This window comes from Colletotrichum navitas (genome assembly GCF_030913465.1).
Source record: "Colletotrichum navitas strain CBS 125086 chromosome Unknown LY79scaffold_48, whole genome shotgun sequence".
NCBI classification, from domain to species: domain Eukaryota; kingdom Fungi; phylum Ascomycota; class Sordariomycetes; order Glomerellales; family Glomerellaceae; genus Colletotrichum; species Colletotrichum navitas.
In genome coordinates this window covers 86,118-107,155 of record NW_026850594.1, presented here as the reverse complement: position 1 = coordinate 107,155, position 21,038 = coordinate 86,118, and the positions used below count along the sequence as shown (strand labels likewise).

The 21,038-nt window shown below is 47.6% G+C and overlaps 4 protein-coding genes across 4 annotated transcripts; 3 read left to right on the top strand and 1 right to left on the bottom strand.

The window, feature by feature from the left end:
- Window positions 1-8,532: 8,532 nt before the first annotated feature.
- Window positions 8,533-9,999, bottom strand: LY79DRAFT_591735 (polysaccharide synthase; the record flags this gene model as incomplete). Its single annotated transcript, XM_060561318.1, has 6 exons — window positions 8,533-8,674; window positions 8,795-8,905; window positions 8,990-9,421; window positions 9,490-9,824; window positions 9,858-9,915; window positions 9,974-9,999. 6 exons carry the CDS (start codon window positions 9,997-9,999, stop codon window positions 8,533-8,535), a joined length of 1,104 nt encoding a protein of 367 aa, XP_060412090.1.
- Window positions 10,000-14,373: 4,374 nt separating this feature from the next.
- On the top strand, window positions 14,374-17,058 carry LY79DRAFT_671307 (glycosyl hydrolase family 3 N terminal domain-containing protein; the record flags this gene model as incomplete). The annotated part of the gene is made up of 5 exons (XM_060563897.1): window positions 14,374-14,542; window positions 14,597-14,915; window positions 14,978-15,406; window positions 15,470-15,522; window positions 15,581-17,058. The coding sequence occupies 5 exons, from the start codon at window positions 14,374-14,376 to the stop codon at window positions 17,056-17,058; spliced, it is 2,448 nt and encodes an 815-aa protein (XP_060412089.1).
- Window positions 17,059-17,439: 381 nt separating this feature from the next.
- Window positions 17,440-19,209, top strand: LY79DRAFT_559579 (UbiA prenyltransferase). The gene is made up of 2 exons (XM_060558267.1): window positions 17,440-17,946; window positions 18,019-19,209. The coding sequence occupies exons 1-2, from the start codon at window positions 17,854-17,856 to the stop codon at window positions 18,883-18,885; spliced, it is 960 nt and encodes a 319-aa protein (XP_060412088.1). The 5' UTR covers window positions 17,440-17,853; the 3' UTR covers window positions 18,886-19,209.
- A 556-nt stretch (window positions 19,210-19,765) lies between these two features.
- On the top strand, window positions 19,766-21,032 carry LY79DRAFT_581320 (uncharacterized protein; the record flags this gene model as incomplete). The annotated part of the gene is made up of 3 exons (XM_060560182.1): window positions 19,766-19,869; window positions 19,944-20,204; window positions 20,255-21,032. The coding sequence occupies 3 exons, from the start codon at window positions 19,766-19,768 to the stop codon at window positions 21,030-21,032; spliced, it is 1,143 nt and encodes a 380-aa protein (XP_060412087.1).
- Window positions 21,033-21,038: the final 6 nt, after the last annotated feature.

Here is a 21,038-nt window from a genome sequence, read left to right as displayed (position 1 = left end):
GGTTGGCGTTGGCCGCCTTGGGTTGAAGTCCTGAGCACGAGCTGTGGAGACAGTAAGACCGTTGACTAGTTTTTGTAGGTCTTGTCAAGCACGACACGCCTCTTCATTCAACTCTACTCAGATATCTCCGTCGATCCTCTTAGGGTGCAATTTTCATTCTCGTTCCCGGGCTCTAACCTTTCATGGAAGTGTCAGTGGCACCGAGTGGGGCCTCACCGTCCTTCTGGTAATAATACCCATGTGTGAGGTTGGCCCCCTATATTATGGTATTATCACTGTCATTGTGATCGTCCTCCTTGCAGCATTAGTCCAGCCGGGGGACTAGGAAGCGTTCCGCCTTGGTACTAAGTGTGAGTCAACCTCCATGCACGGCCAAGTGCTCATCAGCCACCAGGTGAAAAGAGGCAACAACTTAAAGTGCATTTGGCATTTACCCGGGGGCAACTTAGTCAGCGCTGTGAGCTAAATACCCCCTCCTCACGGAGGGGGCAAAAAAAGGGGGGTTGCAGTAAGAAAAGGGGGGTTACACCTAGTCCCCGCCCTGTCCTACTTTTTATTATATTCTCACTAAAAACAAGTAATTATTTAGACACATTATTAACAGATATTAATAGTAACTAAACTACTTACCCTACTTTAACCTTTTAATATACCTTACTAATATAATAAGAATATAACTACTACTAAAAAGGCTACTAAAGTAATATTTACTGCCTAGTAATAGGCTAGCTAATTTAACTAGCCTAGTAAAGAGCTGTCTACTATACCTTTTATCTACTAACTTGCCTAGTAGTATAATATATCTAATACTTCTATTTACTAGTATCTCTAGGCTCTTTAGGCTAGCTGTAACCTTTGCGCTAGCCTAGATAAGGGCAGCTAGCCCTAGTTACTTACAGAGGCTAAAGATGTAGCTCTTAGCGTATTTATTATATAGCTTTATAAGTCTAGCTTTTTAGCCCTACTGTTATAGGTTAAAGAAATAGCTAACTACCTCTGCAGTATCTAGGGCTAGCTGCCTATCTCTAAGCACTTTGTTTAGAGCTAGCTTACTAACTATCTAGAGCTCTAGAAGAAAGGCGCTATTAAGCTAGTTAAGTTATACTAAAAGAAGGCTAAGTTAGACCTAGCTCTAGTAGAGGACTTTTTTGCCTAGTACTAGGCTACCCTTTGCGACTATAATATTAGCCTATCTAAGATATAGAACGCTAATAAATCTAGCTACTAGATTAGTTGCCTTAGCAGCTAGCTTTATATAATTATCCTTAAGTAGCTACTAAAATATAACTACCTACCTAAAGTTATAGATCTAGCTAATTAAGAGTTATATACGTTAGTTAGGTGTAGTAATATAACTAATAATATTATCCTAGTATATATAATCTTTAAAATATAGCTAATTACTGCTTAGGTAGATTATTAGGTCTAAGAAGGTGTCTACTTTATATATTTACTAACTAGCTTCTTTAACTAAGAGGTTATAATAGATTATATATAGTACTTTAATATAGAGTTATATATAAGGTTAGTAAAGTATTACTAAATAGGCTACTCCTTTAAGGACTATTTTAGTGTTAACGTATATAGTTATAATACTTATAATTTATATCTACCTAATAGTTAACTAAGTAAATAAAGGGTAAAGTATTATAACTATTAAGATACTATAAAAAAGTTAAAGTAGCTATATTACCTTCTCCTCCTTAATAGATTTATAGGCTATATAAGTTTAGAGCTTATAGAATATTATATTAACTTTAATATTATTATTGCCTTTTTTTTACTTTATATAATATACTTCCTTTAGCTAATAGATATAAAAGTCTTTTAACACTTTAAGAAGGCCTATTAATAGGTGCTCTATAACTATATATAAGAAGGTAACCTTATATTTATAAGGGGTAACTTTATTATTACCTTAAATACTATAGTTAAAGAAGCCTTTATAGCTGCTTATATTATAAAGGGCTTTAAGAAGGCAGGTATATAGCCTATATATAATAATATTATACTAGCCTAGCTAGTAAAGAGGATATAATAGAGTAATAAGGATATACTATTACACCTTATATATTTTTTACTATATAATAACTACTTTAATAAGGCTATTCTTACTGTTAACTATATAGAGGAGAAATATAGTAGTATATAAAGTAGTTCTTTAAGGAGGAGATTTAAAGTAGTAAAGTAAGTAATTTATAAAGGATCTTTTACCTATAAGTACTAGTAGTAATATATTAAGGACTAAAATACTAGACTAGTAATATAATAACAGAAGAGCTAGTGCTAGTAAGCTATTAAACTATAATACTCCTTTATAACTAGTGTTACTATTATAGATATAAAGGAGGTATATAATAAGTAAGTTATAGAGGCTATATAAGTAAATATATAGTACTAATAGGTAGTAGTAAAAAGGATAGCCTATAAGCAAGAAAAAGAGGTCTAGTAGTAATATAGTGCTTTAAAGTATTAATAGGTAGATAAATAGATAAAGTAATTAACCTTTAAATAGTAGCTTATTTATACTAGAAAAGATTAACTATATATCTTATTTAACCCTTTAGATCTATAGTAGTATAACTTAAATAATACTATACATAAGGAAAAATTTATAATAAATCTTAATCTAACCTCTCTACTATAGTATATACTTAACTACTTTAAGTATATAGTAAGACCTCTTAGTTAAGGTAATATTAACTAAGTATTAGCTAATATAGCTGTAGAGGCAGCAGGGCTATACTTTGACCCTGAGATCTTTGTAGACATTAATGACCCTGTTAATAAGGACATTAATTTAGTTATATTAAGTAAAGAATTAGTTAGTATACCTAGGAGTAATAATAATAATAATAGTTATATATTATTACTATTACTACTAATAATACTAACAGTTAGCCTTTTAATATTATAAGGTCCTTTATAATATAAGTTATAATATTATACTCTAAAGGATAAGATAGATAGTTAGAGGGCAACAGGGGTTATACTATAAAATATCCTATATATGCCCTTATTAATATAAAAAAAGGAGTAGTAATATATAGTGGATAATAATAAGAGTAATACCTATATTATAGTGGTAATATAAATTTATAGTTATTATAAGAAAAGGGAAAAAAAGGTACTACTGTAAAGCCCTTAATTAGGGCTATTAATTAGTACTACTTTTGTTATTATATGACGTTGTGGTGGTTGTTGCTTTAAGAAATAAAAAGTTGACTATACTATATAATGTACGTAAAAGTGAGGGTATTTGTGATGTGGGTGCAACCCCCCTTTTCTCACTGCAACCCCCCTTTTTTCGCCCCCTCCGTGAGGAGGGGGTGTTTAGCTTTGACGAAGGCTGACTAACACCCCCGGGTAGGTTCTGTGCTTAATCACTCCGATAGCCTCGGCATCGACTCCGCCGAGTTTTCCGTTCTCTACTCACTCCCTTGGACATTTTAATAGTGCAGGATGGCAACTATACTATGGCGCGCGTCCGGCCACTGCTAAGAGGATCGGCAGATGATGCATCGTGCAATGCGAAAAGAATCTTATAACGTCTTTTCGAAGTTGCAGTGCCTGTTGTGCAAATCCCTTCCATGAGCCCTGGTCTTTTGGGGTGGACGTACACGTGTAAGAGCGGTAACCAGCCTCGACAGGACTGAGCAATCGTTGTTGCCCCATTTTTGAACATTTCCGCGCCCGGTACGGCGAGTAGAAAACCAGCTTTAGCAACCGAGTACGGAGTGCGGGGTATATGCACGACTAGCCACATGGTCATGTCATAATCGCGGATGCCTAAGTTGAGTGCCTTTTTATCAAGAGTAACCGGCAAGGCTATAAGGTACAAAGTCGTCGTCATGTAACGACAGCCCTCAGGACTCCATTTCTTCAGATAAGATGCCTCCTGAGACTCGAACACTTCAATCGTTCGACATCTAGGAACCGGGCTGGGGAGTTGGGTTGTATTTGACCCCTGCTAAGCTAACATCTGCCTTCCCCAGTCTTTATATCCCCTCAGTCGGTTCGTGGTCTCGGCGTCGTTGAAGGTTTTGATTTTATGGTTATATTCACATTCGTCATTTGCAACCCAGGCTCTATAATTTGAGACTCTGATAGATCTATACAGGCATTTATCACTCTTTTCTTGGAAGCACATAGTGCTCCAGGCACCAAGTATGCGCCTTTTCACTCGGTACCGCCCTTTTTGTTGTCGTAGCTAACTCAGACTCCCCTGCATAAGCCAGCGCGGCATCGGATACCAAGAAATCGGTATTGCTGACTCTCGAATCCATGCTAGTTCTTGGAGATCTTCTGAAAAGCGATCCCGTCATGAACATCATGTTGTCAGACATGCTACCACATAAACTCCCAACGACTATGGCTATATTGTTGTCAATCCTGGTCCGGCATAAGATCTGGTCTGTGCTAACCTTGCCATTTCTGGCTGTAAGGTCTTGATGATCGATGCCGGTATGGAGTCAGGAAATGCCCGACATTTATAGTTCTAGAACTTCATTTCATGTTGGCTAAGTTCGAGAACGTAGGAAGGATTGACTTTTTAAGCGCTTTAGTGTTAAAGCTACTGCAGAGATAATTTAAGATAGGTCACACACTAGTTTAACCCCAAGTAGTAGAATAGAGATTACAGGAGAACGCACCAAAGGACCGAGGGAAGCATCTATGTTGGTATGGGTCCACCAGTTGAGGGAAAGCTACTTCATGTTTGGGACACACTTAGTCAATCGAGTGAGTGAAGGCTATACTTACTACAGTCCACTGGCCACAACTAATTTGATTCGTGGTGTTCACCACAGACTCGATTTTGAACACTACCGGCGTATCTCGAAAGTACCACCTCGAAGTAAAACTTGACACTCTCGGACGTGGATGGCCTTGATCAACTCCTTATAACATGTCGCGCGGTGCTTTATCGGGTGGGAAAAGTCATAGGAAAACGGCTTTAATTTCTACGTGTGAGGTTGCCTAAGCTAAAGCGTAGAAATACGTAGACAACGCGTAGGTCCAGTTAGTAGAGCACTAGAATAAGTTCATTCTAGGCTCTAGTCACCAAAACACCTGCCTGTTCAGACCACAATACAGAGTAAAGAACAACAAGTTTCTAATAGTGTTGCAATACCTGTGGGCAGCTGGGTGCCAGCGGCAGCTAGCGGCAGCGGCCCCGGCCTAGCATTCGACTGGAACCTCTTCACCGCCACTATCACATCCCTACCCCAAGGTACCCGCAGGAAGGGCTCGATCAATGGTCACAATTCCTTACCCTCCTACCGATAGAGCAGAAAGACCCCAGATCCAACAGATCCTTACCTCTGAAGCATGATGGGCCAGTCAGCCTCAAGGCCAAGTGTTTCTCCCCGCGCAGGAAGTACGAATAGCCTGATCGGGATGTCGGTAGACCGGCCACACTGTATCATTTCCAGTCGCACGTGCATTTATCCCTCAGGTATTCGTACCTATCACTTTCTATAGCAGCTTAGGCTAAATGCAAGTTGGCGCGTCTCGCTGTGCCAAGTAATAGCTTAGGAAGACCAGTTACTGATATGGATCGTCTAGGTACTCTTAGCGCCAACACTCATCAACTCCGTTGATCAAGGAGCGGGGCCTGTCCTAGGTCACAAACGTCAAATCCATAACCTCCTCGGGATGTAGGCAGTAAGACTCCTCCTGAAGCCCTACGTATTAGCACCCTGGTTTGAACCCATACACTTCGTAACTGGATGTACGACGAGCTAGTGGCAAGTACTTCATGGAACACCAGCGGCAAGAAGCCCGGTAGCTCGTCAGGCAGGGATTATCCTTCAAAAGTGACATGACCCAGCTGCCCAGTAATGGCAGACCCATCTAACCCTTATTCCCCTGGAAAATGTTGCATCTATTGGTCAGAACATAAGGGGCGTAAACTCTTATTGGTTCTACCCCGCATGGGCTCATAAGGATACCGGTACAACGATTAATGTAGTACCAGTACAGAGTAGTAGTACTGGTATCCCTCGAGAACAACATGCTTACAAGCATTATGGTTCCATTGGAAGTGCAACCAACCATTCTTCGCAGTGTACATCATAGAACTTCGTTTTGGCTTATATCTTCTAGATACCACAAAATGGTTAAATTTCAGGGACATCGAGGCATTGTTGAGCTACTGGCTGAGTTTGATGTGATAGCAAACTATTGTTGGCTAATTATATATCGCACTACCCAGCCAGCCCTTGGGCAGCCACCACAAATCTTTGACCATTGTTTAGGGAAATTTCTACCCCTATCGTAAGATATACCGGACTTTGGGATCTGTTACCAAAACCGTCAGTCATCTCTGTAGGTGTCGACCCTCGATCGAGTTTCCTGTAGCATCCGTATCGATAAGCATGACGAGCAATGCTGCAGAGCCTTCGCCGCCCCTCGGAGCGACTGCAGACGATATTGAAAACCGGCAGAATGGAGGAGAACGGAGCGAAGAGCAGCAACCGACTGCGTACATGCAAGGATGGGCCCTTGCGTCTCTGACTTTCGCCTTCATGGCCATTTGTTTTGTGCTAGCACTCGATAATACCATCTTAGGTTTATAAACTGTCTCCTTTGACCTCAGTAAATGACCAATGCATTAACATAATATCTGTAATAAGCGACCGCGATACCCCAGATCACTAGCGACTTTCAGAGCCTCAACGACATCAGTTAGTATGGCTCCTCTTACTTGATTGCGTAAATGGCACTATTGCCTACCTGCGGCTATCTTTATGCTTTTTATAATATTAAATAGGTTTGTTGTATATTGCTCTTTGTCTTTGAAGTTGGCTCTGTTGTCTCTGCCGTTGCACCTAACTTAATGGCTCTTATCATTAGAAGAGCTGTTACTAGCATAGGCGCTGCCGGGTTGGTAAGCAGGACTACTATAATCCTGTTATACTGTGTCCCATTAAAGAAGCAGGCAAAACTATCGCTAGTCATTCTAGGCCTGTACAGCACCGGATCAGCCATAGGCCTACTTGTAGGCAGTTCTATAACTGACAACAAGACGCTTACTTAGTGATTCATCTTCTAGCTTAATCTCTGTAAGTGTCTTGCCTACAATCTATCATCTTCCTAATCATAATAGCATATCTAACAAGCCCTAGCCTTCAGAGCTGTTAGTCTAACTCTGATTTAGTTCTCCTTAAGGAAGCCTCTGCCTACCGTAAAGGGCAGACTGCTATAGACAGACAAGATACGCCAGCTTAACATCCCAGGCGCTATTTTACTGCTTAGCACAACATTGTGCTTAAACTTAGCTCTGCAGTGGGGTAGAATTATCTACTCCTAGTCTTACCTAAGGGTATTCAGGTGCCTAATAAGATTTAGGCTGCTTTTTGTCTCCTTTGTGTACTTACAAGCCTAAGGCAAAGAAACATAAGTTTTAAAGGATGCACACTTCTAAGGTCACATTTAACTTATCTACTAATACTCTCCTAGTGCTACTGTTCCTCTTTGCATTTTCCAAAGCCGTACTGTTACTGCATTATGTAGTTTCATAATGCTTGTCCAGGTAGCTATAGTACTGCACTCGTACTACTAGCCAATATACTTTCAGTCAGTCAAGAACAACAGTGCCAGAGACTCAGGCGTTTATCTGCTTCCTATCATCATGTCTAATAGCCTTGGCACAATCTGCGCAGGCTAGATTTCGTCGAAGTCTGGACATTGCGTGCCGTTGATGTGGATCAGTGCCCCCGTCCTAGCCATCAGAGGAGGCATTTACCAGCTTATGCACCCCACAAGCTCACGCAGGCAATAGATAGCGTCCCAAATCATATCCAGGCTTGGTTACGGAATGTGTAGCCAGATGCCAATACTCGCAGTCCAAGTCGTTCTCAGCAAGGTAGATGTGCCAACAGGCCTTGTGACCGTCATGTTCTTCCAGATGCTTGGGGGCGCCCTGGCCCCCAGCGTCGGGCAGAACCTCTTCACGGACGCCTTGCTGCGGCTGCTCGGTCGGGTCGAGGGGATCGATGGCGCGGCAGTGGTGGCAGCGGGTGCTGGGGAGTTCAGGAAGATCGTCCCCCCAGAGCTGCTAGACGCCGTCGTCGAAGCCTTCAACTCTGCTTTAAAGAACGTCTTTTGGGTTACCCTTGCTACCCCGGCCCTTGCTTGGGTTGTAAGCTGGGCCATGGAGTAGCAACAGATACCCAACACCAAGAGTTCAGCTACTGCAGCCTCAGCCGAGGAGGTTTTGGAAAAGTAGTTTAGTTTCATTAGCAAAATTGCAGTTTAAGACAGAACAGCTACCACCCTGATATTTAAACTACTACTCCAGCTATCATCTACGCTACATACGCCAGGCTCAATACCAGAAACCCAAGGAAATATCAGTCCTACGTTCAAATCTTCGTAATTCTCACATTAGTCAGACATTGATTTCTGTAGACTTGTGGCAAGAATATAATAGATCCTTCGATGTTCACTGCAACAGCTCAAAAGCTAGTCACTGAAATTTGGAAACATAACTCCTATTCCCACGACATCGTCATTGTTTCACTTCAATTCTTAAGTGTCCGCTGTCCTAGTCAACTTACTACCGTTGTTCATCGTAAAGTAGACGTAGACGTCCACAATAGGTCCAAGAAAATCCATGAGCAGGAACGCCCACACCTGACGTCTGCAATATGGATACTTTTTGAGGAATGCTCTGTACGTTGAAACCTATCCGCCCCATCTACACACCATCTAGAGAATAAAAGCATACCTGTTGTAGCATATCCATCAGACCAAGTGTGATGATACAGTGCAGGACAGTAGATGGACTTACGCGATCCAAGGTGCTGCGCGAAGAGTCTGTAGCCAAACCCCAGCGTATGCCAAGGCCCAAATGGGTCGAGCGAGCCGCTCAATCATTTCGAACGTGGTGTATAGATGTCTCCTAGCGGTGTTACGTTAGCCTGCGAGCACCAATGATCCAGCGCCGGAGCTCGCCCGTTCATGCCTGGAATGAAGTACAACTTACTGCATCAGTTTTCGGAATCCAGGATACACGGAGATGTACCCCAGAAAGGTGCGAAAGTTCCCTCTGTCCCAGCGAAGAATTTGCCAGGCGAACCTGTGATCATGCGTGATGTTGGTGGTGATCTCGGCTTCGAGCACATTCTGGATGGACACTTTCCATCCGCGATCAAATACCCACCCGGTTAGGACGACGTCGTCAGCAGTATTCACCATCCTACGGCCGATGACCTCTTGCGTGTGGGCTTTAATGAAGGACGGGTCCTGTAGAATGCTGGCACGTATGAGCAACGTTCGTGCCGACAAACACCAGCAGCCTCCGTCTGCTGCGAAAAGCACCTCTCGGGAAGCCTTCCACTGGCACAGGTCAAACGTCGAAGTGGCTTCCCAGGCCGTGATAACTCTAGAGCTCTGACGCTCGGGCGGGACTTCGGCACTGGAATCTCAGTCAATTTATCGTTTCGTTAGGGATAGGTATTAGCTGGCTGGCTTGTGTGAGCGGACCTTTGTATGCCGGCAACCGTGCCGACCTTGGTATCCCCGAACGGAGCTAAGAGGTAGGGGAGAACACCTTCGGCCCGCCAGTAAACGTCGTCGTCCACAAGGGCGAGAATGCTGCCTCTAGCAGCCTTGACGCCCACCACCAACTGAATGCGTTTGTTGGCCAGTGGCGCGCAGAGGATGACAACCCTGTCGGCATTTTCCTTGAGAGGCTCAACCAGCCGCTCGACGCGGTCTCTGTTCCGCTTCACAGTCACGATGACGATCTCCCGCGCATTAGGCCCAAGCCAGAGACGCAAGCACTCGGTGAAGGTCGACTCGGTGATGCTCACGTCTTGCTAGCTGTAGCTAGACTTCTCGGGCAAAGGTACGGGTTTGTACTTTTTGGAGTTATAAGATATAACGGCTTTGTAGCATAAACTCCATGCCCTGAACGTAGAACTGGTCAAAAACCAGACCGATATTTGTATTTCGTACATAAACTTACCACAAAGCTGCAAGAACCAAAGCCATTTCGAAAGCTGATGTTTGATTTTGAGGAGAGTCGGAATTAACTAATAGATTAGCCCCCTCTTGTAACTAACGTGTATGCATAGCAAGTCGGACAACATAGCAAGCTAGACACTTTTTCTTCCTATTTTCTATTTCTCAAAGTCTAGGAAGCTATATTGTACAACTTTAATTGAAACTAGTTATTATCCTCTTCTTTAGTACTTTCCTAAACTACCTAACATGTTTATACGTTATGCCCTGTGTTTCTGTAATTACTATATTACTAAACGCACACTTTGCTCTCCTCTATACAAGAACCCTCTATATACATATTATTACCTCTAGTGTTAATAATCCCCTTCTTAACCTACATGCGATGCTGGCGAAGGCATCGCGGCATAACATCATTCTGATGTTTGACTGTCACCAGAACTTGCTTTACGAGAGCTGTGACAAGCTTCTAGCTGTCGTGGCGGAATTTCTAGAAGATTCCAACATTGACCATGTCAATTTTCGTTCCGGAACGGCTTCCTCCTTGGGATCATGGAGCGCTGAACAGATCAAGAAGAGCATCTATGCAACCTGCGCATTGCCATTCCGATCGTGTTCTAGTCTTCCGTGAACGAGGGCAAACGCAACCTATATCTGTGGCGCACCGGTCATGTTGTTGCAATAATTCCCCTGTGACTACGCTTCTGGCTCGCAGACTACTGAGCATATCATCCACGACCAAAGCCGCAACAACGCTGGAACTATCACCCTGCAATCGACTGACTATAGAGATATTCAGCTCATTGTCTTTATTCACAATGATAGTGGTGTCAGGAGCGGTGAAAAATGCCGACAAGGAACTCCAGACCACCTGAAGACTTCGATTTCACCTGTAAAGTCTCTGATAGTTCCACCACCTAAACAGCAGTTTCCCGGAGGTGTGGCCTGACAGAAGCTTTTCAGTAAATGTCTATAATAACTTACAGTCATAGCGTGAAGACTCAGCATGGCTGGGAGTCTTTTGTTAGCAAAGTTCATTCAAAGATAGCTAGCTGATGCAATCAATGGGACGAACAATGGTCTTCGAAGTTTAGCGTCAATATTAACAACCAATTCTCAAGAAAGGCTTCAAAACACCGGAATTGAACGTCCTCATCACTGCCAAGAGTCTGCCACTTCTTTAAACAGTATAGGTATTGATGCATAGGACCGAAGGTGCCGCGACTCGATGTCACGTGACACACCTTCCCACCAGCCATACGTACACCCTTGTGTCCAGCACTTTATATGGCCCTTCTTTCTTCGAATTGCAGCTATCCCCATGTTTTAACTGTTTTTACATATCTATATATGATTATGTTTCACCATCATGCCACCCGAAGAGCTTCTTGAGCACCTACACATCATGACTTTTTCATATTCCGAAAACCCCGGCAAAGTTACTGCCACTGACTTGTTGTCTATGCCTCTAGTCACTTCACAATCTTTACTCAATAGCATTGGTCTGTGGAATGTATAAGAAAACCCCCCTTTTATGTGTTTCACTCTCTATGAGCCACTTATGAGCGGGAACGGGGATCGGGAATGCTGGTTTCAGATCGGAGTAAAGCATGCCAGCACTCCAATTATGTATATAGCGACTAATACCCCAGATTCTCCTCATTCCAGTATCCAAATGACGTCGGTCACGTTGTAATGACCCACTGAGGCTCAAATGTTCATGGGTGTCATGTGTTAGTGACGGAGTATCTGGAATGACGGAGGTCTCGCATTGGATCCTCCACTCAAAGACCCTTATGCAGTGATCGACGTCGATCGGGTGAGGCTCTTGTACAATCACTGTGCTTTGTTACACAGCTGCTCAACGACCGTCTTCGAACTGGTCAACTCATAACCAATGTCTTGCACATTCAGGTCCGAATCCAGCATTATCCGGGTTTAACACCTTCCATACGTAGTTCCATCTAATTGATCTCCTTGGAACTAGAGAGTGAGTACAGCATGGCTATGCTAGAGTTGTAGAGCGTTTTGCGAACCTGCATGACATAATGAGAAAGCTTCGTAGGGCTAGCCAGCAAGGTACGTATAGAATGAAACGATATCCCGCCACTGAATTGTTGTCTTGAGACATGAGCGTACAGATACTCTTAAAGCTAAGAAATACCCAGGGAAAAGCCGCTTAATAAATGGGTGCATAAATCCACGGCTACGTAAGCTGGAAAGAGAAGTTTAGTGCATGAGCTGTGCCCTGCAAACACTCCAGAGGTATTTGGATAGTCACGAACGACTTTTTCGATGGGACTAGTGATTAAATATTTCATTGAGTTCATTTAGTAAACGCAAATATAGTCTAAATATGTGTCATTCGGACCTTGGGGAAGCCCTGGGCCAGGTTACCCACGCCAGAATATAGCAAGCTGCGGGATGAAAGAAATCCCCAACTCGTAATAGAACGAACGATATCGGCAAGCATGAGAGACGGAAGCGCATAGAAGAAAAATGGCTATCAGTCGAGAAGCCACGCGGCGGAACTCGAGAACGGATAGTTCGGGGTTGGCTTTGGAGCGGCAGAGGCCACGATCAATCACCCGGTCTAGAGTTATCTTTGGTGTACATGTGATTTTCAGAGGAGCTCACTCGACCAGGGACCGGCCCGAGGTCATTGTAAACAACAGAAAAAACGTTGCATATCCGTACAGTTCCCGGTTCCGGCTAAGCCGTCAACAAAATGGACCAAAGTGCGTGATGCTCGTGCATCGAGGCTGCGTTGCGACCCACCGCGATGGAATTGTTCGATCCACAATCCCATCACGAGATCAATATTGAAGAACCGCCAAGGATAGCTTTTACTGCTACCAACACAAAGATAGAGATTCGGAAACTGCCTGACCGTACAAACAAGCGAAAATTTTCCGCGCAAGTGGGGGAGGCGTCACCAAACGCTTACAAACAGGCGCAGCGGTATAGCTGACGATTATGGTTCTAGGATACTTGCATGGGCCAACTCCACAAAGCTCGTTGTTTTCTTCCCCACGGTTGGTGAGATTCCACAATTCTGCTGGGATCGAAATCCAAATGCGGCATTCATCCCGGGGGTGGATTCTGTGGGATTATTATGACGTATAATCCTATCACGAGACCTCGGCGTCCTGGGGACTGGCAATCAGCTAGACAGAGTTGGGCTCCAACGGCATCGTGCGCGGTTTTTAAGGTCTTGGCTGAGAGCCACCCTACGCTCGAATTGGACGACGAACTCGTGCCAACAGCCGTGGCTTTACCGGCGGCAGGCTTCTCAATGACACTTCATGGAAGCTTCTCCACCAAAAGCTCTCTTTCGAGCATAAGCACCGGACCTCCTCCAGGGGGTCCCCAGACGAAGAACAGGGCCGATTAGGCGTGCGGGGGAGCCGGGGGTGACATATGTTTCTCCCCGGTTTATGACGACCGGTTCCGTGGTGTCGGCTCCCGATCAAAGGGGACATGAACAAGTTCCCGTACAGAGATACTCGAGCCGCCATGACAAAGTGATTTCAGATCAAAACTTGCCTGTCCGGTGCCTCTAGTGCCGGCGTAATGTCGGCCCTCCACGATGGCCTTGATCCATAGCCCACTCATTCTGTCAGCGGGGAGCGGGGGAGCTGGGGTCAGGATGGGGACAGGAGCTCGATGGGACCTCTTTGCTTGAAGGCTGACTGAGTTTCTCGAGTTGGGACGGGGGTTCGCGCGGAACAAGCTTGAACAAGCATGGAGTCTCCATGTTCCCAGCCATCACCCGATCCGCATCCTCCACAAAACGTAAAATTACTCGTTTGCAGCCGTTGTTTCCCTCCCGAGAAGCGGGCATAATGCGACACGACGACCGAGGGCCACCGACACTGCGTCCTTCACAAACAACTGAGCCTGGACTACTACAGTGCAAGTCTCCTCACCACGACCGTGTTCTAAATCGGAAAGACACGGAGGTGTGGTAGGCAGCTAGCCATACAACCTTGTCGGTGAATCTGGAACTCCCCAATGACTCGGCATTCTTGGTCAAGACTTGACTATGCACCGGCGAATCTACGGCTAACAACCATGCCGGATAGCCCGCCTCTCTGCCTTGGCCCTGGTGAGGTCTTTCGAGCATCCAACGGTGTGGGGCCGACTTCGAGGAATGACGATGCCGATGCGGGCTAACCAGTTCAAGAGCGATCATGCTCAGGTCGCTCGGACTTGCAAGGTCCCGCGCGGAGCTGATGGAGAGTCAGTCGGATTCCTCGGACCGTAGGAGACGGGGATATGGTGGACTAATGCTGGTGTGCCGTGGATGAGGATTTGACATATAAAGGTAAGCATGTAACGCCCGATCTCGAAAGCTCAGATGCCTCAGCACAAGCACGAGGCCTCAGTTCAAAGGATATCACAATGTCCGCCGCCCTGTCTCTCTTCTTTTCCGGCCTTCTGTTGGCGCCTTCGGTCATCGCTCAGGCGTATGATGCTGGAGAACGAGCCAGCGATGCCTTCAGCTATGTCCAGCCGCTGAACACCACCATCCTCGGACCCTATGGCCACTCCCCGGCCGTCTACCCTTCCCGTGAGTGCCTTGAAACCGAGATTGAACGAGGAACTGAGCTGACCCTTAACGAAGCGAACACCACGGGCAACGGTTGGGAGGATGCCCTGGCCAAGGCTCGGGCTTTCGTCGCCCAGTTGACGATAGAGGAGAAGGCCGACATGGTCACTGGCAAGCCCGGCCCTTGCGTTGGAAATATCATCTCCGTTCCTCGCCTCGGTTTCCAAGGTCTCTGCCTCCAAGACGGCCCTCTCTCCATTCGTGTGGCCGACTATGCTAGCGTCTTCTCCGCGGGTGTGTCTGCTGCCTCCACCTGGGACAAGGACATTATGTACGAGAGAGGCCTCGCCATGGGCAAAGAGTTCCGGGCCAAGGGAGCCCACATTGCTCTGAGGTCGGTTTTACAATCCTACATGTTCTGTTCTCTAGCTTCGAGTGTCACTAACCGTCAAACAGCCCTGTTGCTGGTCCCCTTGGAAGAAGCGCTTACTCTGGACGCAACTGGGAAGGTTTCTCTCCGGACCCGTACCTGACCGGTGTTGCCATGTACGAGACCATCACTGGCCATCAGGATGCCGGAGTCCAGGCCACCGCTAAGCACTGGATCCTGAACGAGCAGGAGACGATGCGCAACCCAACTTTCGACCCCAACGGCACCACCACCGACATTGTCGAACAGGCTCTCTCTTCCAACGTCGACGATCGCACAATCCATGAACTATACATGTGGCCCTTTGCTAATGCCGTCAAGGCACGTGCCGCCTCTTTCATGTGCTCGTATCAGCGCATCAACGGCTCGTACGGCTGCCAAAACTCCAAGTCTCTCAACGGCCTGTTGAAGACTGAGCTCGGGTTTAATGGCTACGTCATGTCTGACTGGGGAGCGTGAGTTTCCTAACCTGCAATGTCATACTATGATGAACCGAATGATACTAATATGTCGAATAGTACGCACACTGGTGTTGCTGCCATTGAGGCGGGTCTTGACATGGACATGCCTGGTAAGAAACACCAAAAACGCGTTCATTTCTGAAAAGGGAACCACTAACATGTTCACAGGTGGTCTTGGAATGTACGGAACGAACTGGGCAAGCGGCTCTTTCTTCGGTGGCAATGTCACCATTGCCGTCAACAACGGCACCCTCGATGTCAGCCGCGTCGATGACATGATCGTCCGCATCATGACCCCCTACTACTGGCTCGGCCAGGACAAGGACTTCCCCACCATCGACCCCTCGACCGCCGACCTCAACACCTTCTCCCCCAAGTCCACGTGGACCCACGAATACAACCTCACTGGCGAGCGCAGCCGTGACGTCCGCGGCGACCACGGCGAACTGATCCGCAAGCACGGCGCCGCCGCCACCATCCTGCTCAAGAATGAGAACAAGGCCCTCCCTCTCAAGGCGCCCAAGTCCATTGCTGTCTTTGGCAACGATGCCAGCGAGGACACCCAGGGCCTCCTTAACCAGAACAACTTCGAGTACGGCACCCTCGCCGCCGGTGGTGGTTCCGGTACCGGTCGTCTCACCTACCTCGTCACCCCGCTCGAGGCTATCAAGACCCGTGCCGCCAAGGATGGTGCCCTCGTCCAGCAATGGCTTAACAACACCCATATCGCAACAGCCAACATCACCAGTCTCTGGGTCCCCAAGCTTCCCGAGGTCTGCCTCGTTTTTCTAAAGACCTGGGCCGAGGAGGCTGCCGACCGCCAGCACCTCGATGTCGACTGGAACGGCAATGACGTCGTTGAGAACGTTGCAAAGAACTGCAACAACACAATCGTCGTCACCCACTCCTCCGGCATCAACACCCTCCCCTGGGCTGATCACCCTAACGTCACAGCCATCCTTGCCGCGCACTACCCCGGGCAGGAGTCCGGCAACTCCCTCGTCGACGTCTTGTACGGCGATGTTAACCCTTCCGCCAGACTTCCCTACACCATCGCCCTGAATGGCAGTGACTACAACGCCCCTCCCACCACTGCTATCAACACCACCGGCTCTTACGACTGGCAGAGCTGGTTCGATGAAAAGCTCGAGATCGACTACCGTTACTTTGACGCCCGAAACATGTCCGTCCGCTACGAGTTCGGCTTCGGTCTCAGCTATACCACCTTCGAGCTTACAAATTTTGAGGTCAGCCCCGTCGAGGACAACATCACTAGCGCCCCCGAGCAGCGCCCCATCGAGCCCGGTGGCAACCCTGCCCTCTGGGACACCATCTTCAACGCCACCGCCTCCGTCACCAACACTGGCGAAGTCGAGGGCGCCGCTGTTCCCCAGCTCTACGTCACCTTCCCCGCCGACACCACCCCTGCCGGCACTCCTCCCAAGCAGCTCCGTGGCTTCGAGAAGGTGCCCCTCGCCGTCGGCGAGACCAAGAACGTCGGCTTCCCTCTGATGCGTCGCGACCTCAGCTACTGGGACGTCGTGTCTCAGGAGTGGCTCGTCCCCGCCGGCGAGTTCACGCTCAGCGTGGGCTGGAGCAGCAGGGACTTGAAGGCGTTCGCTAAGATCACTCCGGTGCAGGCGTGAAGGTCTTTCCCCCCCAGCATTTCTATAAGGAGAGGGGAAATATACGATGCATGAGTTATGACTTTTTTTGTAAATATTAGTAATATCTGGACAGCAGAAAGATAAAACAATTTCCTGTTAAAATTTTCATCTGTGGCAACTCAGAATACTATGTGCTTAGGGATGGGATTTGATGACATGAGGTTCCTTTGAACTAGGCTGAAAGGGGTTTATGGCGTTCGTCGTCAAACGCGTGATGTATTTGAAATGCCACAGACCAGTCCTTTGTCCTTTCCCTTTCGTATTGAAAACGCCACCAGAGCCTAGTAGAAAGTATATAGAAAGTAGCCATGGCTTTTCCGATGTGATGCCACTTGGGCCGAATCGAGTCAAGACGACAATGCCAAATGGCAAGCGGTTTAGGTAGTCTATGTCGCCAACTATCGGATAAGCAATCTCAAGGAAAACGCGTGATTTCGCTGGCGGTGCTCTACCCGATGGACTCATTTCATCCAATGTAAACGTTACTCTTTTCGGCATGGGGGCCAGGGCTTCCGAGCAATCCGGCTGCGCAAGGGTCATTGAAGCATCCTTTGGCCAACTTCTAGCTTCAAGCCTCATGGTTCAGACGATGCCGTCACAGCAAGCTTCCGGCACCCTCTAGCCGAGGGCAACTGCGTTTAGAACGCGGACTTCCCCAAGTCCATGGTAGACAATGTCGGCATACAATAACCTTCTTTGCCCTACTGGCGGGCATTTGAGTGCGCAATTGCAACAGTCCTTTGCTTGGTCTCCTTACGTTCGACGACATGCAAGATGATGGCTCCCGAGGAGGACGACTTTCTTGAGAAGGCTTCGGGCGCGGGCTTGTCTTACTCGACCACAGTTGCAAGCGAACACATGGACTTGGTAAGAGCATGCTCTCTACCGTGATATTCAGCGAGGGTACCGCAATGGGTCGCTAACAGATGGAAGATGCAGCGGGTGTTGTTCCATCTGAAGACGCTCTATCTGTTCACAAAGAGCGATGTCAAGATCGTGCTCGTGCCCCAGGTCATCTTCATCACCTCGGCGATGCTCAGCCGCGAGCGTCTTACGACGGTTCCCAGCCAGACGGTGGGCGAGGCTCTACAGCGGCTGCCCCTGGCCATCTTGTGGATATGGGTCAACCTCATCGTGTGCGGCATCTCGAACCAGCGTCTGGAAAAGTCCGTGATCGAAGACGAGCACAACAAACCGTGGCGCCCGATCGCCGCGAAACGACTCACCGCCGAACAAGCGCGCAAGCTGCTCCTGGGCATGATTCCGTTGGCGGTCGGCATGAGCGCGGCTCTGGGCGGGTTCAAATCCACCGTGTCGATGATGACGCTGCTCTGGATGTACGACGACCTCGACGGCAACGCCTACATCTGGGGGCGCAACGCCCTCAACACGTGTGGCATCATGTGCTTCGGCTCCGGGTCGCTGGAGGTCCTCTCGCGGGGAGAGCTGCTTCCCACATCGTGGGGCTGGATCGGTTTGACGGGGGCCGCGATCGCGACGACGGTCCAGGCCTTGGACTTCCCGGACATGGAGGGGGACAGAGCGCGGGGTCGGAAGACCGTCCCGCTGCTGTACGGCGAGAACGTCGCCCGCGGCGGTCTCGCGGCGATGGTCCTATTCTGGTCGGTCGCGTGCTCTATGTTCTGGGACCTCCAACCCGTCTTCTGGGGCGCGCCTGTCGGCGTGGGAGCCATGGTGGCTGCGTTGACTATGCTAAGGCGGAATGAGAAATCTGATGGTGTTGTGGCGAAGTTATGGTGTTTGTGGATGTCCGTTTTGTACATGCTACCACTCCTTGCTTCATAATGATACACGGAGAATGAACTGGGAGTAGGCTTGTCAGAGGCATTGGACCCGAAAGGTGATGAGAAAGGCCTGCATTGTGAGGCGTCATGGAGTCTTGTGAAACTATTTGGGAAGCCAGGCCATATTCGGTGGCCTTCAAAGTACATTCGATGGTTTTCAAAGTTGAGAGTTCGGGGATGTATGCAACCCACGGCTCGCCGGTGGCTGGGTTACTCGATTTTCATATATGATACCTGCTGAAGCAGTGTTCTTATTTTTGTCGTGTTGTGTATACAATATAGATGAGTTGGTGTGTAGTTACAATTCTTCTACTGCTTGCAATGAGAAACCTATTGTGAAGCACAAAAATGTTTCCTCCATTTGCAACACGTCATTTACATCTAGTCTCTATTTCATGAATATATGACCTTGAACGGCGAGTACTGCAATAGGGGATCATCGACTCGGCATTCATTGAAGCGAAAGCCGAGGGAAGATTGCAGCAAGTATAATGGGATTGCATGCTAGGGTGCAGCCTATGGGCTTCCGTTTCCTCCGACCGACCAACACCTACTGGTGGACAAGAGTACATCCGTCAAACCAATGCCGGTTGCTGCATGCAGATGCAGCGTGCCACTTCAGCACCAGCGAGCCGCAATCCTGCGTGGTGTTGCTGCCATACTACCGAGTACTCCAGTTGTCTATCAACGCTACATGTTCTTCTCATGAGCTCCCGTTTTATCAGGGCGGGGAAGTAGGAAGGGGCGGGACTATAGTGATGCAAATTGGTACATAACAATCGCGTGACATCGACCAAAGCCTCAAGCTTTCCGCGGGTTGAATATCTCCCACCATTCAAAGTATTTAGTGAAGCATTGCTGCGCCTTGAGAACTTGGCAAGATGGTTCCCGCGGAAGTAACTTTGATATTGATAGCCTCAACCGTCGTTCTTGCTTCTCCGGTGACAAGTTTTGTTCCTTTTAGTTGGAAGAGCACAGAGTATGTGTAAGTAGCTCCCCATCAGCTTTCCCGTGCAGTATCCTTTGCGAATAAATCATTTCTGACATACACATACATAGGCTCACTTTTGGCGACTCGTACACGTTTATTCAAGGGACTGAAGGCCGTTGGGCGTACAGCTTTATCGAATCTCAGCTGAACATCTCGTTCACTTCAAAACAGCTTCTTAGCGACCGCATCGTCCCAGGCCAGAACACGTCTTCGGCTGGTGGTTCCAATTGGGTTCAAGAACTTACTGGATGCAAGGAGGGACACCCTCGAGACTGCGAGAAGCAGCTGTGGGGCTTTGCCTACGCGGGAGCTGACGTCTCAACAACATTGTGAGTGGAAGGCTTTAGGCTCAGTGGCCAGTTTAATAATATTGCACCAGTGTTCCGCTCCATTGGAATCACACCATATCGTATGAGAATCAGATCTACCAATGGGACACCTACGGAAAGCCGGTCATTGGAGCTGAGACCACCAGGACGCTGGTGGCATCGTGGATTGGGATCAACGACATCAACGATATGGCCAATTTCAAATTTCCTTATAATGGCTTGAGCACTTGGCAAGAATTGTATACCGCTGTTATCGCTGAGCAGTTTTCTGCTCTTGAAGCCGTGTACAATGCTGGCAACCGCCACTTTCTCTTCCTGAACCTGCCACCACTTGACAAAAACGTACGAAAGCCTTCATCAGTCGGATATTTGTTGGTCTACGTGTTGACTAGCACGCAGCCTGCTTCCCAGTCCAACCCAGCGAGCCTTCCAAGCACGCAGATGATCAAGACATACAACGATGTCGTCAACCAGACAGCCAAGATCTTCTCAGAGAAGCACCCTGACTCCACGGCCTTAGTTTTTGATGCGTACAAATGGCTCACTCAGATTTTCGACGACGCGGCGTCTTTCAACATCACCAACACCACATCCTTCTGCCCCGCTTACAAGGCTTGGGACATCGACACGAACTATGTCACCTACGGCTGCCAGCCCATTGGCCAGTACTTTTGGTACAACTCTGGCCACGTTACATATAGCGTGCATAAAGTTTTGGCCGACAAGGTTGAAGAGTTTCTGCTTCGAAAGAGCGTTGGGCACTGCGGCGGCACGAACTCAACAGAGTCCGCGTGGGGAACTCGATGGATTAACGGGAAAGTCACTTAATACAAG